This window comes from Amaranthus tricolor, chromosome 8, assembly GCF_026212465.1.
Source record: "Amaranthus tricolor cultivar Red isolate AtriRed21 chromosome 8, ASM2621246v1, whole genome shotgun sequence".
NCBI classification, from domain to species: Eukaryota; Viridiplantae; Streptophyta; class Magnoliopsida; order Caryophyllales; family Amaranthaceae; genus Amaranthus; species Amaranthus tricolor.
The window spans coordinates 31,403,467-31,419,438 of NC_080054.1; the positions used below are offsets into that span (position 1 = coordinate 31,403,467).

At 27.8% G+C, this 15,972-nt stretch overlaps 1 protein-coding gene across 1 annotated transcript; it reads right to left on the bottom strand.

Annotated features, from left to right (window-relative positions):
• Positions 1-69: 69 nt before the first annotated feature.
• Positions 70-3,866, bottom strand: LOC130820821 (transcription factor BHLH089). Its single transcript, XM_057686352.1, has 6 exons — positions 3,246-3,866; positions 1,971-2,165; positions 1,681-1,746; positions 1,308-1,376; positions 1,159-1,230; positions 70-402 (listed from the first exon to the last, which is right to left on the bottom strand). Exons 1-6 carry the CDS (start codon positions 3,498-3,500, stop codon positions 283-285), a joined length of 777 nt encoding a protein of 258 aa, XP_057542335.1. The 5' UTR covers positions 3,501-3,866; the 3' UTR covers positions 70-282.
• Between the last annotated feature and the right edge of the window lie 12,106 nt (positions 3,867-15,972).

Consider the following 15,972-nt stretch of genomic DNA (forward strand, 5'->3'; position numbering starts at 1 on the left):
AGTATAGACTTCACGTTTTGAGAAAAAGACAAAAAAAAAAAGAAAAAAAAAGAACAGGAACCAAAGAGATGTAGAAGGCATCATGATGCGTAAAATTCAATTGAAGTATTCTTAGTTCTTACATAAACAGAGTGTACTTCACACCAGATTTAGTAATGGAAGTAAAGTCTCTATTGGTATCAAAGTACTGGATGTATAATATTACAGTCATTGAAGGAGTATGAACTACTTCTAGCTAAAATGGATCGTCTTATTTCCAGCTTGAAACAACGAAAGCTTCTGTCACGTTTGTCTATCAAATCCACCACCAATCTGCATGTGCAACCAATCAGGTGATGAACCTCGAACATACTGATCTCTTGGAGGTTGTGAACCATATCCCATTCCCGAAGAATCAAATGCCTGTTGCCCAAAATGAAAAGGCAAAAATTAAGAAAACAGGTGAACGGGTAATAGTAGCCCGGTAATCCCTCTGCGTACAATCAAGAGGGATTGACAGAAAGGCGCAAATGAATGCATGTAATCAAGCTTAATGCAAAACTCTAGTGAAAAGATAAATGATGATAAAGCACATGAAGGAGATGGAAAATTAGAAGATGATCAGATTAATAAACTTAGAAAATTCAAATTTTAACACCTAGTAAATTTGAAAGATACAAGAATATTTACCTCTTCTATTGACTAGGAAGGGAAATGAAAGGGGGAGGGGGTGTTGGGAATGATGTCCATCACTTGAGAAAATTCAGCAGAAGGAAATTTACTGATTACTCCATATAAGGGGTGTTATTCATGCATACAAGAAATTTCACTAACATTAATTTAACTTGATTCAGTGTGCTTGATAATTGAGCTATATTAATTTGCAAAACCAATCATGAATGTAGCCAGAAACAAATGAGAATGCAATTTTAGCAGCCAAACATTTCTGAGTAAACGGATAATCTCAAATAGCATAGCTTCATTCCTGTATTTCAGTGGTACCCTACAATCAAATCTCTACTGCCTATTATTTTCGTGAGTAAATTCCTGATTGGCGGGGCCGCGGGGGGGAATGTAACAGATGAGCCCAATTATTTTCCAAAGCTAATGTCACTTTCAAGTTTGCAGGATGCAGCAAAATAGGCCTTCTAAATGTCACACAAATCATGAATGACTTACATCTTTTGAGGGAAATCCTTCAATACCCGGAGGGATTCTAGTGTTGACTGCTTCTAATTTCATCGAGAGAAACTGTAACAAATATTTTTATTTTAGTTTAAAGCTCAATATGTAGGCAGCAGAAAGAACTACAGCCGACAGTTCCATACCTCAACTTGACGTTGTAATGATTGGATATAATTTATGATCTCGTCAAGAACCAGCGCCTTGCCAATGACCTGAACCCAGAAGATAGCTTAGAAACAGATTCCAACATCTAAAAATTTACTCTATTAAAAATAACTAATATAAACATCAAGATATTCAATCGCCATAAACACCAAAAAGTCTTTAAAACTGTGTAACCTGATAATTAAGATACATTTAATATTAAGAGGAAAGTGGACCAGGTTATGCAGTCCATGAGTCCAATCAATATCCATGTTCAGAGAAGAAATCAATATGACAGTTCATCAACCTTTCCAATGATATCAATAATGACAACAATAATAAGTGGAGAAACTGTAGCGTAAGTAATTAAACCTTATTACACCCAGGGACGAGGTCTTGGAGAATTCTCATCCTCTCACTGATCTTTTCTCTTCTTGCCTGCCATAAAAAATATCTGAAATGTCATCAACTGCAGCATATTCCCAAAATGCTTGGTAGGAAATGACACAAAGCAGTTTTTACGCTCCCCTTGAACAGGTGATCATACATAATACTTGTTCCATGCGTTTCAATAAAACATTAGCACACAGTTTTCCAAAAAAGTTACAGGCTCCAACGAAAATCTTATTTTGGCTGCCAAAAATAGACAGTAAGAAGAATACCCTTTCAGCAAGACTGTGGCTATCAGTTGCTTGACCTCGCCTTGCTCGTACATGAATATAATCCTTCGGTGGCTCAGTTGCCTGCTTACTCTTTTGTTCTGTTCCTTTTCCGGAATTCTCTATACCACTAGATTTAGGATTCTGACTGTCATCCCCTGATCCTGTTGATTTAAGCCTTTTACCATCGGAATCACTCTACAAAACCAGAAATTGCGTTGATTAAATCTTGTGCAAACAAAAATCACAAAAAGCCAGCCAATTTGGATTCTGCACCAATCACCATTAGATTATGATGACTTACCTACCTCCCACTACTCTTCATGGTTATTCACAAACCAATTTGATTAACTTAAACTTTTAGCTTTTTGTCATTAGAAATCACTCAATTAAATTAACTTACTTAAAAACAATTGATTGTTCATAGTGTTGTGACAAACAAACAAAAGATAGAACCTTGGCAAGCTTTAAGACAACCAACAAGTATCGCTTCAACACAACTCGAATTTTTTCAAACTTAGTTTATACTCCCTCAATACCATAGATATGTTCAACATTTTTATTCATATGAGTGTAATATTATTATTATTATTATTATTATTATTATTATTATTATTATTATTATTATTATTATTATTTAGTGTTATTTATTTTTACTAAATAGGAACATATTTTGGAAGGAGGGAGTATTATCCAACTTAAAAAGCAATAATATCGTCATTCATAGCATCACATAAATTACAAATGTAACAACCAAACGGCATTAAAATTTAGAACAAGAGTGAATAGTAATTAGTCCAGTTTTTCATATCTCTGTACAAATTGCCACAAATCACCCAAATAAATATTTCCCCATATCTTGAAATTAAAGTTTCATTTACTATATTTAACCACCTGCACCATACCTCCATACCTACCTCTTTCTTTCTTTATTTAGCTTTTATTCCATGAAGTCCGAATTTCATTAACACTTCTAATTCATTACAATTTAATGGAGAAAATCTACCATATTAACAATTATCGATTTGCAAAATTGATAACGCAGCTCGTGAACATTAAACGTTCATCTTTTATCCATATCAATATGCTTTATTTACTTGGATTTCTACCCTAATCAGTTACTCAATTAAGCATTGCCAAAACTAACAATTTATATTCATATACTTCAATTTTCATCAAAACTCAGTTATCTCGAAGCAATAAAATCTTTATATTATTATCAGTTATCACCATATAAACAATTATAAAAGTTGAACAGAAAATGAAACGTAGAAATACCATGCCATTGCACGCACCACCCTTGCCGGAATCACCATCTTCAACATTTTCTCTCCTCTTCCTGGCAGCAACGCCATCATTTCCGGAAACATCCAGATTGGAGCCCGGTTCAACAAACCAACCCGAATTCGGCCCAAACGGGCTACGACGGAGGTCCAAAGCAGCTCCACCGGCTCCGGCATTCATTTGAATCGGCCAGATCTCAGATAGATTAAACGACGTCGTTTCATTCATCAGCGAAGATTGTGGATCCATACAACCCTCTAAAAAGCTTTAAAATATATTATTCCTAAATTAAAAAAAACCATTCGAATTAAATCTGACTGTAAGAATATCAATAATTGAGATATTTACTAGAGGTGTAAATTTAATTTGAATATTATTAAATGAATTTATGATAGTGATATTCGAAGTTGGAGTAGCTTGAGGACGAAGATTGACTTAACTTCAATGGAGCAGAGTAATTCGTAGAGAGAGAAAATGGTTAAGAGTGGGGTTGTCCCTCGGGAGTCGGGAGTAGAGTTTTTGAGTTGAGAAGAGGAGTGACTTTTGAGTGAGGTTTCTGGGAGTGGGAGAAAAATACAATCTAAATAGTAAATACTCCCTACTAGAGTAGTACTACTACTTCTGCTAAAGTACATTGTTCGAGTTCGACCGTATGGTTTTCTCAACTTAACTCAATTAGTACTCATAAATTTAACCGGTAAACGACTTGATTAGAGTAATTTATGGTAAAATCATATCATCATTATATACATAATTACATATTATAATTCAGAAAAACTTTGTCCACATGTCACACTATATTAAAAAGTGTTTTGGCGCTCAAAAGCTCATTCCATGCTTTACTTCATTGTCATTATAGTATTGAATTTCAAATTTAATTGTTATAATAATAATTTTAATAATAATAATAATAATAATAATATTATCTATATAGATAAAAGTCTTTTCGTTTTTTTATGAATGATAGAACTTTTTTTTTTAATTTATGTTGTGACTCTTAATGAGCTTAATAGACTTAATAAGATTTGCATGGTTTTCATTAAATGTAGTTATTATTTAAAAGCATTGACTTTTGGTAAATATAGCTATTATTTAAAGTTTAAGGTATTATTAAATTAACAATTGAAGGTTATTCCAACAAAATTCAAATAACAAGTCCCTAGATTACCTCCATTAAATTCTTAGAAAATCATAGTATATGATCATTATTCATAATGTGATAGGCTTAGATTATTCAAAACTCTACTACATATTTATCAAGTTTCAAACACAAGAAGAAAGAACATAAGTTTTTCACACCTCAATTTTATTCCAAAAATGTTATAATTTGTTTATGTCATATTGTTATTTGTATCTAGAAAAGTTTAATGGATATATAGTTTACTAGATTTGGTTTTTATATTTATATATATGATAATAAAGGAATGATGAGTTTTTTGTTTTATTTGTTTGTTATAAGTGGTACTTTTTAATTTACTTTATTCTTCTTATTTCGATTCACTAATTGTTAGATTGAGATTGATTAATTTGCAATTTGGTACAATTTTAATTTATGTGTAAGTTATTATTAGTTTTTTATATTATACCTTTTTGGTGTAAGAATTGGAATGCAATCAAATACATCTAAAACAATTTGATTTTATGAAACTGCATTTGTAATAATGAATTTTTTTTTATGAAATTAAATTACATAATATGAAACACATTCTTATTGGTTTGTTTTAATATTCTATCATGATTCCATGATTTATTTTGGATTATTTGTTGCAAAATCATGGTTCTTTTATTGTAAAAAAGATAGTTGTATTGTTCATAATTTATTACTAATATTTGCATGTTCTTTGACTATTAGTTTCAATCAGATCTTCATTGTAGAAAAGGTCTATAATCAAGAAAACTAAGTCATATGATTCATGAATTATATATTGATTATTTCAGTATAATAATTAAATAATAATTTTTTATGTATAATAATTAAATAGAAAATTAGTTTTTTGTGGGATAACAGAATAATACAATTTAATTGTCCGTATTGTTACTTATATATTTATATATACATAAATGTGTTCTTATTATTTAATTATGTTCATTACTTAAACCCTTTTTTTATATTTTAGCAACATTGGTTTAAAATATTTTATAAATCTGTAATAACAAAATCTTTTGAATACCGTGCATAGCACGGGTAAATACCTAATTACTTGTTAATTTATTATAATTGATAGCAAGTTGTTTAAAGTTTAAACCAATTAAGATAACTTGACCAATCAATCTCTTCTATATGTAGCTAAATATTATAATTGTCTAATAATCTATTTTAAGAGCAAATATTCTAGACCTTATGGCCCGTTTGGTACATGGTATTAGAGGGCGTTTATGGTAATAAAATTAAGTAATAAAAAATTTGGTTGTTTGGATGCCTTCAATGGTAATGAATGGTAATAAAATAAGGTAATGAAATTACCAAAAAGGGTCATTTTTATTACCATCAAACAACCTGATATTAGGTTGTAATGGTAATAATGTATAACTGTGGTAATAAAATAAGGTAATGTTGTTTCGAGCTGAAGAAAAAAATTAATGAAGAAAAAAAAGGTAATGTATGTAATTATCCAAAAAAATATTATTATTAAAAAAAGAATCATTAGATAGAATAATTTAGATACAATAATGCTTTTAGATACAAATATACAATAATGAAACTAAGAGTCATTACCATTTTTTATTACTAACAACCAAATGCAATCAATGGAATATTATCTTCCATTGTCATTCTTTAGTCATGCACACCAAACAAAATAATCTTCATTACCAATTCTTATATCCATTCCTTCATTACTATTGCCATTACAACATTTCATTCTCATTACTTCATTACCATCAACCAAACGGGCTAGTGTTTACCAAAATAAGTTTATAACGAATAGTGGGCTTATTTGTTTCTCGAGCCGGGGGACTCCTTTGGTCGCGCTCTCCTTTATGGGTATGAGTTACCGCCGTTCTTTCCTTTCCAGATCCAGTCTATAGTTTTTCTATGAACGGGATACACTGAGTAGGATGATGATGATGATGAATGGGCTTATTTGATAAATAATTTTTCTTTTTATACTATATTTTAGTATAGGATGGTAGAACACTTATATTTGCATGTGCGAAGTGTGATGAATCAATTTTGTAATCGATCTTTTTTATTATATGTTACACAATACTATAACAGTATTAATAACGTTTTAATTAAAAGACTCGGGTAAGATCTAGATAGGCTAGTCTAAGTTCCTTCCAATCTACCACTTGGTCAAATAGTTAAAATGAAAACTACTATTTTAACATTTTTTTTAGTGATATTTAGTTTATTGTTCCAGCTTCTCTAATAATAAGTCAACAATCAATTAAAATTCTTATTATTAAATATTTCAAGTGATTGACAAATTACATCATAAACTCAAAATAATCATCAAGATTAAAATAAATTTTATGTTAAAACCCGTCACAATAAACACACGTTGATGAAATGATTACAAACATGTTCTTTTTAATTTATTTTTTGATTATATTATTTGATGAAATTAATATTATGCTAAAACATGTTCAGATTCTTATGATCAAATTTATCAATTATTGGCATCCTTGCATTTCTAATTCAAATCAATTAGATGTGTAACCAATACAAGCCTAAAATAGTAGTTTTGTGTAGCTAGCGATTACAATAAATTATTGACTATTTTGACTCATAATTGCGGCTTAACATCCGTTTTATAGGGTAAAAATTTCAAAAAATTTTAGGCCCCATGAAATTTAAATTAGGTCTAAATCCTTTTTTTTTAAATTATAGATCTGAATCAAATCTCTTATTAAGATTGGGATTCAAATCCATGGTTCAATAGACCCATTTACAAATGATAAATTAACAGATGAGCAATCAACGTACTAGTACGTTCTTAGTATGTAATTCAAATGATCCATCCTAATTTGTATTTCTTGACCGACAAATGACAAATCACAAATGCAAGTTACTCGGCTAAGAGTCTACAAATACTATCTATCCATTGCAACTTCTTCGGAAGGCATTCTTTTAATCATCTTATTTTAACGTCTTGTAATTTGTCTAGGTTAATTTTTTATAATATTTTTATCGTTAATATAAGTATATATTTAGCTATTTTTCTCTATCAGATCCGTTTTAGATCTTGATTCACAAAATTTATGAATATGAATTAGACCTTTAAATTTGGATCCATATGAACCCGATTCAAATTCAACACGTTTTCATTCCTATATGTGGCAACCTTAGCATTCATACAAATACACAATTGATTCACAAGCCACTTTATTAGTAGTCATTTGATTGTTGATAACTAAATCTTATTTCAGACGGAGTAATAATAAATATTGGAGTATCAATTTTAGCTAAAGAAAGTAGGGAGTTTGATTTTCATTGTTCCTTCCGCTAGTTCTGCTTTTAACCTTGTAATCTCTTTATTCCTCCGAATTTCATTTTGCATTAATTATTATTTAGTCCGTCGTATTCATTTTGTATTATTTATATTTTTAGACAATGATCCACCACTTTCTTTTATTGTCATCTATATATTTTAATAATCTTTTAATTTCATCAAGACAATTCTCTATCATTCTTTATTTAATATTAATATTTATTTATTCACAAAGATCTTTCCTTTGTTTTTGATGCAAATCTATTTCGATAGAGGAGTATAGCAATAGATATAGCCATCTGATTGTTATCCAGATTAAATCATGATAAATAGGCCCATTTGTCGACAATCGTTCTGGGGATCAGACACGTATAGATTTGATAAATTTGCAACTTGCCGAGAATTAATTAGTTGATTTTGCTTTTGCTTTTGAGGAGGAAGGGAAGGGATAGTACAGTTGAAAAGTAGAGATTAGTTAGGCGATTAGGCGAACGTGGGTATGGATTTTGTTGATGAACCTATTTATCGTCTTTAAGCTTAATTAGGTATAATCATACCTGATGTGCATTACCAGTAGTTTATTAGAGTAAAATTGAGTAACTAATGATTGGTGTTTACCTTTATAATTAGAATATCATATGATTGCTTTCGTGGGGTTGGATTAGATCGTCAAGTCTTGTTAATTGGTGTTTGCCTATACTATTTTGTGTTAAATTAGTATCTAAAAGGCTCATCAGGTTTAGGTCAATTAGCAATTTTTGTATAGAAAAATAACTTAAGTATCGTTTATCAATTCATTTCTCATGTAACTATTGTGTGTGTCATTTCTTTTTATGTCTTAATTCATTTTGAAAAATAGATGGAAAATTAATTAACTTTAGAACAATCAAATTAATGTAAAGTGTATAAAAAAATTCTTTTAAAGTCACAATTATTTTAACATATAATTCATACATGTTTCATTTTTTAGAAATACACAAATTTAAAGATGAGGAGTAAAATGAGCTTTGAAGTATATCAAGTATATAATTGATTTCTATTTCAATTGAAGCATATGTCACTTTTCACGTAAGAAATTGAATTTGATTCCCATTGTCCTTTTTTTTAATTTATCTTGTACCAAAAAAAGATGAAAGAGTACTAGCCTTAATATTTGATTCCTACTAAGGATGGACATGAGTTCAAAACTCTATTAGACCCCCTTTTAATTTTAAAATCTAAATTCATTTTTGAGATCAAGTGGATTTGAGTTTAAAAAATAAAGGGTTTGAATCTGGAGTACTCTGACCTATTAATCCATACACTCTCTTTAAATACGTAAAAATGACTTATAAATGGTGATTTTTTTTTTAAGGTGAATCATGAACCCATTAGATTAAAGTATTTATCATATCAAACACAACTCAAAATGTTAAAGCAACAAAAATAATTAAAAGTAGGCGTACCAATAAAATTCTTCGTCAAATGTATGACTAGACACACACAATGACACAAACAATGAAACAACTAGGTATAGTACTACAACTATTGCTTTGCTTTTGTCAACTCCTATACAATATTTCCCACAATATTGGTAAAATTCAGTCATCTAGGTATATGATAAACCTCACTTTAAAAAGTAATAATCAAATATTTATTTTTTTCAATCAGTTTAACTTATTTTTTATTTTAATTTATTTCATTACTTAATTTATATTTTAAGATATGATCTCACTCCTTTTACTTTTTATATTTTTTTGTTTTTAAATACTCATTATTTTAACTACTATTATTAGTATGTACAACTCCTTAATTATTATGATTTTTAGCAATAAGACAACTTTATTGAAACAAAGTAATAATCATAAAGACGTGTGATTCTCAAAAGCTATAGAAGTGCAACACTAGTTGCAATTACTATAGCTATGGTCTCAAAACTCAAAAATTCCCTAACACATGTGATAATTAAATTAATGAGTATATTGTAATTTTTATTTAGCCACATCAACTTTTGTTTCATTTTCTAATCTCAATATTTATTTTATTAATTTATATATATATATATATATATATATATATATATATATATATATATTTTTATTCTCTAGCTAAAATTTAGGCAGATTTTAAAATTCTAAAATATTAATCAGTAGCATCAATAGATATTAACTATCTAAAAGATATATGTTTCATTTAAATTATTTCGAGATTGAAATAAGTTTAATATTTAATATGAAATATAGAAACATACTATGAAACTTTCCTCTTTTCACTTTGAAAGAATCACCTTCGAAATATCATAAACAAATATCACTCCACAAATTAGAAGTACAAGACTACTAAACAACAAATTAAAAGTACAAGAATACTAAACAACAAATAATAAACATCGTTTAATTCGAATTTATTTATTAACATAACCTTCAGAAAATGCAAGTTATTAGAATTTTTACTGTTGCATGGTTTTGAAATATATAAAACCTTATTTCAAATAGATGAATCGTTACTTAGAAATTTGATTTGTTTTGCGATCACAACCAAATCTAACCTAGCATTTCAAAATAATTTTTTTTTCCTAATAGTATTCGTAGTTTAGGGATTCTCCATCTATGATTTAATATATAATTAGCAGTTTAGCACAAATAAAATGTTCTCTAACAAATTGATAGAAATATACTAAGTGAATAAGATTTAAGAGTTGTAAATATTATATGGGCATTATTAAACATCGTCATCCTTTTATTTTATCGCCATCCCTTATATATTGAACTTCCAAGATTGCTCATGGTTACTTTTCAAACCTTTAATCTGTAATATCTCTCTAAAAACTCTCTCTAAACACTCATTGAACTAAAACAAGCTAAAACTAAAAATCGAATTACAATGGCCAACGAAAATGTGCATCAATATGATTGCGGAATCAATATGATTGTGTTAAAATTTGATACATGTTCACTCTTTTGGCTATAACTTTAAATAGGAAAATCATATAATTGCAATGTTTGCGACATTAGAACCTAGACTTCAAGATCTTTCCAATGATATATTATTTGTCCAATTCCGATAACCGAGCAAGAAATGACGATCGTTTAAAGTTTGTTTGTTCTGAAATTTAATACATGTTAAATCTTTTGGGCATAAATTTTTATAGAAAAATTTTATTAATGCAAGGTTTGTGGCATTTGAAACTTGACTTCAAGAGCTTTTTAACGACGTATTATATGCCCAACTCTGACAATCGAGCGAGAAATGACGACCGTTTAAAATTTGCAGTGATTTCTAACATTCAGTCACGCGCGACCAGACCGCGGCATATATTATGTCGATGGAAAATTTTTAAAGTCTAGTTTCTAATGCCGAAAACCTTGCATTGATACGATTTTTCTATAAAAAGTTATGCCCAAAAGATTAAACATGTATTAAATTTCAGCATAAACAAACTTTAAACGATCATCGTTTCTCGCTCGGTTATCGGACTTGGGCATATAATATATCATTGGAAAGATCTTGAAGTCTAGGTTCTAATGCCGCAAATATTGCACTAATGTGATTTTCCTATCAAAAGTTTCGGCCAAAAGAGTGATTATGTATCAAATTTCAACACAAAACGTGTGATTAGGTTTATTTTTCGATTTTATAAAATTATTTTTTTTTAAAATTAATATTTTTTATTTTAATTTATTTATTATTAATAAATTTAGTTTAGTAATAATAATGGTTGATTTTATAATTAAAAATAAATTTAAAAGCATTTTAGTAATTTTATTAAAAAAAGGGGTGACTATATAATAAAAAGGGTAATGAAGTTTATGAATTGAATATTTTAGAGATAGATGGGTATTTGTAGCTATCTTATCAAATCATTTGACGCGTCTTTTGATTCCTGAAGTATTGTTTTCCATACATTTGCTATTAGATTTATTATTGAATTTAATTTAACTCGACTATAAAAATATATTTACTATTATGTAAAAATTAAAATAGATATATAATTTGTGTTTAAACCGATCTAAATTATCCGACTCAAAATCAATCCAATATTCAAATAATACCTCTATTTATTAACTACAAAATTTCTCATATATTAATTCAAAGAAGTATACATCACTACTCCTATGTAATTTCCAATTGTCCACGTGTTTAACAAAGGCAACACAAAAGTAGGGTGTATGAAAATAGAAAGATGGAAACATAGGGAAAGTGAGAAAGCAATTGGTTTTGGTTAGTTTTGGCAACTTGAAACAGAGTTGAGAGAGAAAGAGATTGGGATGTCATCCATGTGGGGTCACTCCAACGACATATACTGAACTGCTCTAGAAAGAAAATTTTGGAAATCTAGTGGGAGTGGCCACTTTTTATCTTCAAGTACTTTCTTATGCCATTTGATACCCCCTGGCCCCTTTGAAGTAATAGGTAGCATTTGGTGTTAAATTGAAAAAGCTAATTTTACGGACTAATTTCATTAGTTACCGCCAAATTAATTCAATTTTAATATTCTTATGTCTTTTTTGTATTGAAACTCCTAAATATCAATTAAATTTAATTATATTGAAACTCTTAGTCTTTATCAATTAAATTCATCTTTCTCTATATAAACATACATATGCTAGAAAATAAAACTCTTTGTCTTTATATTGAAGATGAAAAGACAAAATTTTAAGATTTTTTGTTAATGTCACATACATAGCATGCCTTATTTAAATGATTGAATTTCAAAGTCTTCATTTAGCGCATCCGACATAATTAAGAAAGATTAGATGGTGTTTTAAGAGTTGAGTTTATTGATTATTTCAATTAGTATGAAAATTGAGATAAAACTAGAGAAAGATATGAGTTTTTGTTTCGTTGCTATGTGAATATATAATTTTATCTCAGAAATTTTATTGGTGTAGATGTGGAGAAAGATATAAGGTTTATAAATTCAGATCAAAATTTGAAGAGTTGAGTGGAGATAAAATAAAAGCAAAGAGAAAAAAATATTGATGAAGACGATGTTTAATTTATTTTCATGTTGACGTGTTGTGTAGTGATGGATTTCATAATAATCAAATATATGTTGTTATGATGATCAAGTTTAGTAAGCACATGAGCAGCTTTTGTTTTAAATATCACTTATTTTCAATGGTTAGTAAATATTTTTTATTAAAAAAAGGTTATTTGATAAACTTAACATAAATTGAAGATATTTTGTATTATAATTAGTTGATATATTTTTGGTTATGTTAAAACTTTAAAGATATAATCGTCAAAAATAACATTTGTATTAATGTAAGAACAATGTCTAAATTAATATTATATATATTTTTATGAAATAGTTTTGTAATCATATGTATAGCATGTGTATATACCTAGTAATAAATTATTTTGAATAATTAGCTTCTCAATTATTGACATTAGATGATTTGATCATCAAATCATCATTTATTTATACGTAAATACTACCTTCTATTCAGCCTAAATGTCCCATTTGATTTTTGGCACTATTCACTTATCACTTTTAATTTGTATTTTACTCTTAATCTATAAGTTAAAATATAATCATGTAGGATCTTGTTTAATTCGTCTCAATACAAGGATTATTAATATCAACTTTTTATAATTTTTAATTAAGAATAATTTAAGATATTAAGAGTTAAAATGTTGTCTCGACAAGTGTGAAAAATGAAAAATCAAATGAGACATTTAGGCTGAATGGAAGAGAGTATGTTAAATTGTTCAAACAACCGAATACACTGATACTACTGACCCTTAAGAGTATCATCTTTTGTGATACTGATAAGCATAAACATATAATTTCTCTAAAGAATTATTAGTTCATCCTAATTTATTACACAATATGGTAAAATTTAGAACTTCATATATAAAGAATCACACAATAGCTACAAGTAAATCGAGAGGAATGAAAGAGCACTTGTTTTGTCTCTATTAGTTTTTGATATTGACAAGATAAAGTTAAATAAGTATATGAAAACTAAAAATAAAATGTAATTTATAGTCAAAAATAAAATTTAAATAATTTTATCATGACGAATTAAAAAGAGAAAATAAGACTAAAAGTTTAAAAAATGATATTTCAAGTTGGTATTAGCATTATATTTCAAGTTGGTACGAATAATTTTATAGTAAAATAGAAGTATATTGTGAAGAAATTATATTGTTGAAAATTGAAAATTATATGTATCCGTCTTTTCATTTAGTATCCATTTTTACACAAGGATATACGAATACACTACATGGTAATATATAAACTAAAGATCGAATAGTGTCCACAATTAAATTTGTAGAGTTATATAAGCATGAATTCTTGTCAAAACCTTGTTTGGTCTCATTTGGGATTTGACAAGAGAGCTGGACACTATACTTACTAATCATAAGGAGATGTAAGAATCACCAATGTTACGTGTTACATTTAAAATTTTTGATATATACAGAATAAATTTATCTTATCTTCTCATAATTACTTTTAAGCTATATAATAAAGTTTAAATGCGTTATTAAAAGAAAATAAATACTACTATATGTATATTTATAAATAAATTGATTGATGAAACAATAACAATAATAATAGTAATAGAGCCTAATACACATTTAAAATAAATAAATATCCTACATTTTTTTTATTTGTTACTTTCTCTGTTACTAAAAGTTTTACTGTATTTTAAACTTCAGAGTAATATAAAAGAACATATGATGATTGGATTACTCAATACCGTGCAGTACTTCTATAAGTATGTGATGAATTACTCCAACGAACAAAGTGTTTAAAATCATAGAAGCCTCGTGTATTTTTTGTTTGGAAAAATTACCGTGAATAATATAATTTTTTGTTAATTTCTCTATAATAATACTAACTAAATCATGAATAATATCAATATAAAGGGCTGTTTTCTTAGAAAATCCCTAACATGTTAAAAATTAAACTATAGGTGATTATAAGACAAAAAAAATTGGTAAATTAGTTAATAAACAAAAATGGTATTATTCTAGGAAAATACCCCTAATTTGGTATTATTTATGGTTAATCAATAATTAGTATTATTGTAGGGAAATAATTTTTCTTTTTTTGTTTGTGTGCCTATTTATGATTAAATTGATGAAAATTGAGTAGACGGATAAGTGATTACGTACTATTTTTTGGGATCGAATCTAACGAGCGAGGACTATCGAGTATTAATGAGTTATTGAGATTCATGCCATGTGGTCTTTTACGAATTTGTTGGGTGTTTTTTTTATTGCTCTTGATGTTTCCTCTTTTTTATGCCTCTATAATTGTACTTTGACAATACAAATTAGTTTAAACGTGGGATGTCATGTGAAACATTAGTATCACAATATTACGTACACATTTAAGAGTATGGAGTATTTATATAGAAGTATAACGTTGTTTTGTGCAAAATTAGTATAAATATGTATAATTTAAAGTAAAGTCATTTAGTATTTATGATTTGGACAAAACTCTCATACACCATTGATCTTGCATTATGGTTATTATTATTATTAAGTGTTGAATATAAATGCATATGATTTTTAGGATTTTATTTTATTTTATTATTAAAAATTAAAGTCAAAATATAAATATTTAATTTAAAACTAAAAATATAAACTAAATTAAAATATATCGAGGCTACTTATCAAAGGGATTTTGTGTGATCATACACCGTCCGTACACATTTCGAAAAGTGTAAAAGATTACATGTTAGAAGAGCATTGACTATAAGAAAATTAATCCAAAGGTGGTCGAGTATTGGATTTTCTTTCTTAAAGGTCATGGTCCATGCCTTTAGTTTTGTTCTAAGATTTTCTAATATTTTCATTTAGAGTGAAGTTTTATATGTAAATTACGTGACTATTATACATTTCCACCATAAAAATGACAGAAATATTTTATAAAAAATTACGCTAAAGCTAATTTATTTTCTATAAACATCATTGAATATATATGAATTGCTAAATGATTTGTTCTTGTCATGTAGTGTCCATATACAATATAATTATTTGAGTGCGTTTCAATTAACTTGCGTGACAATATTTAAAATTTATTTAACCTGTTGTATATCATCCTCCTTACGTCCTAATCTCTACTCACACTGTTTCATATAATTTGCTCCAAATTTTTATTTTGCATGGTCCCATTTACTTTATACCATTTTTTAGTAATGGAGTCTTATCGATAGATTCACAAAAGTAAATTTTTAAAATCTTTTTTATAAATTCAACTCTTTTTACTTTATGAACTCTATTTGTTTCACCAAGTACCAATTATATGGGACAGAATGAGTAATTGGCATGAATGAAGATACATTGTATAT

Coding starts and splice junctions, on each gene's coding strand:
- LOC130820821 (XM_057686352.1), bottom strand. CDS start 3,500: ATGGATCCACAATCTTCGCTGATGAATGAAACGACGTCGTTTAATCTA. Junction 2,166..3,245: donor GTGGTGCGTGCAATGGCATG/GTATTTCTACGT, acceptor CTGGTTTTGTAG/AGTGATTCCGATGGTAAAAG. Junction 403..1,158: donor AAGGATTTCCCTCAAAAGAT/GTAAGTCATTCA, acceptor TTTGGGCAACAG/GCATTTGATTCTTCGGGAAT.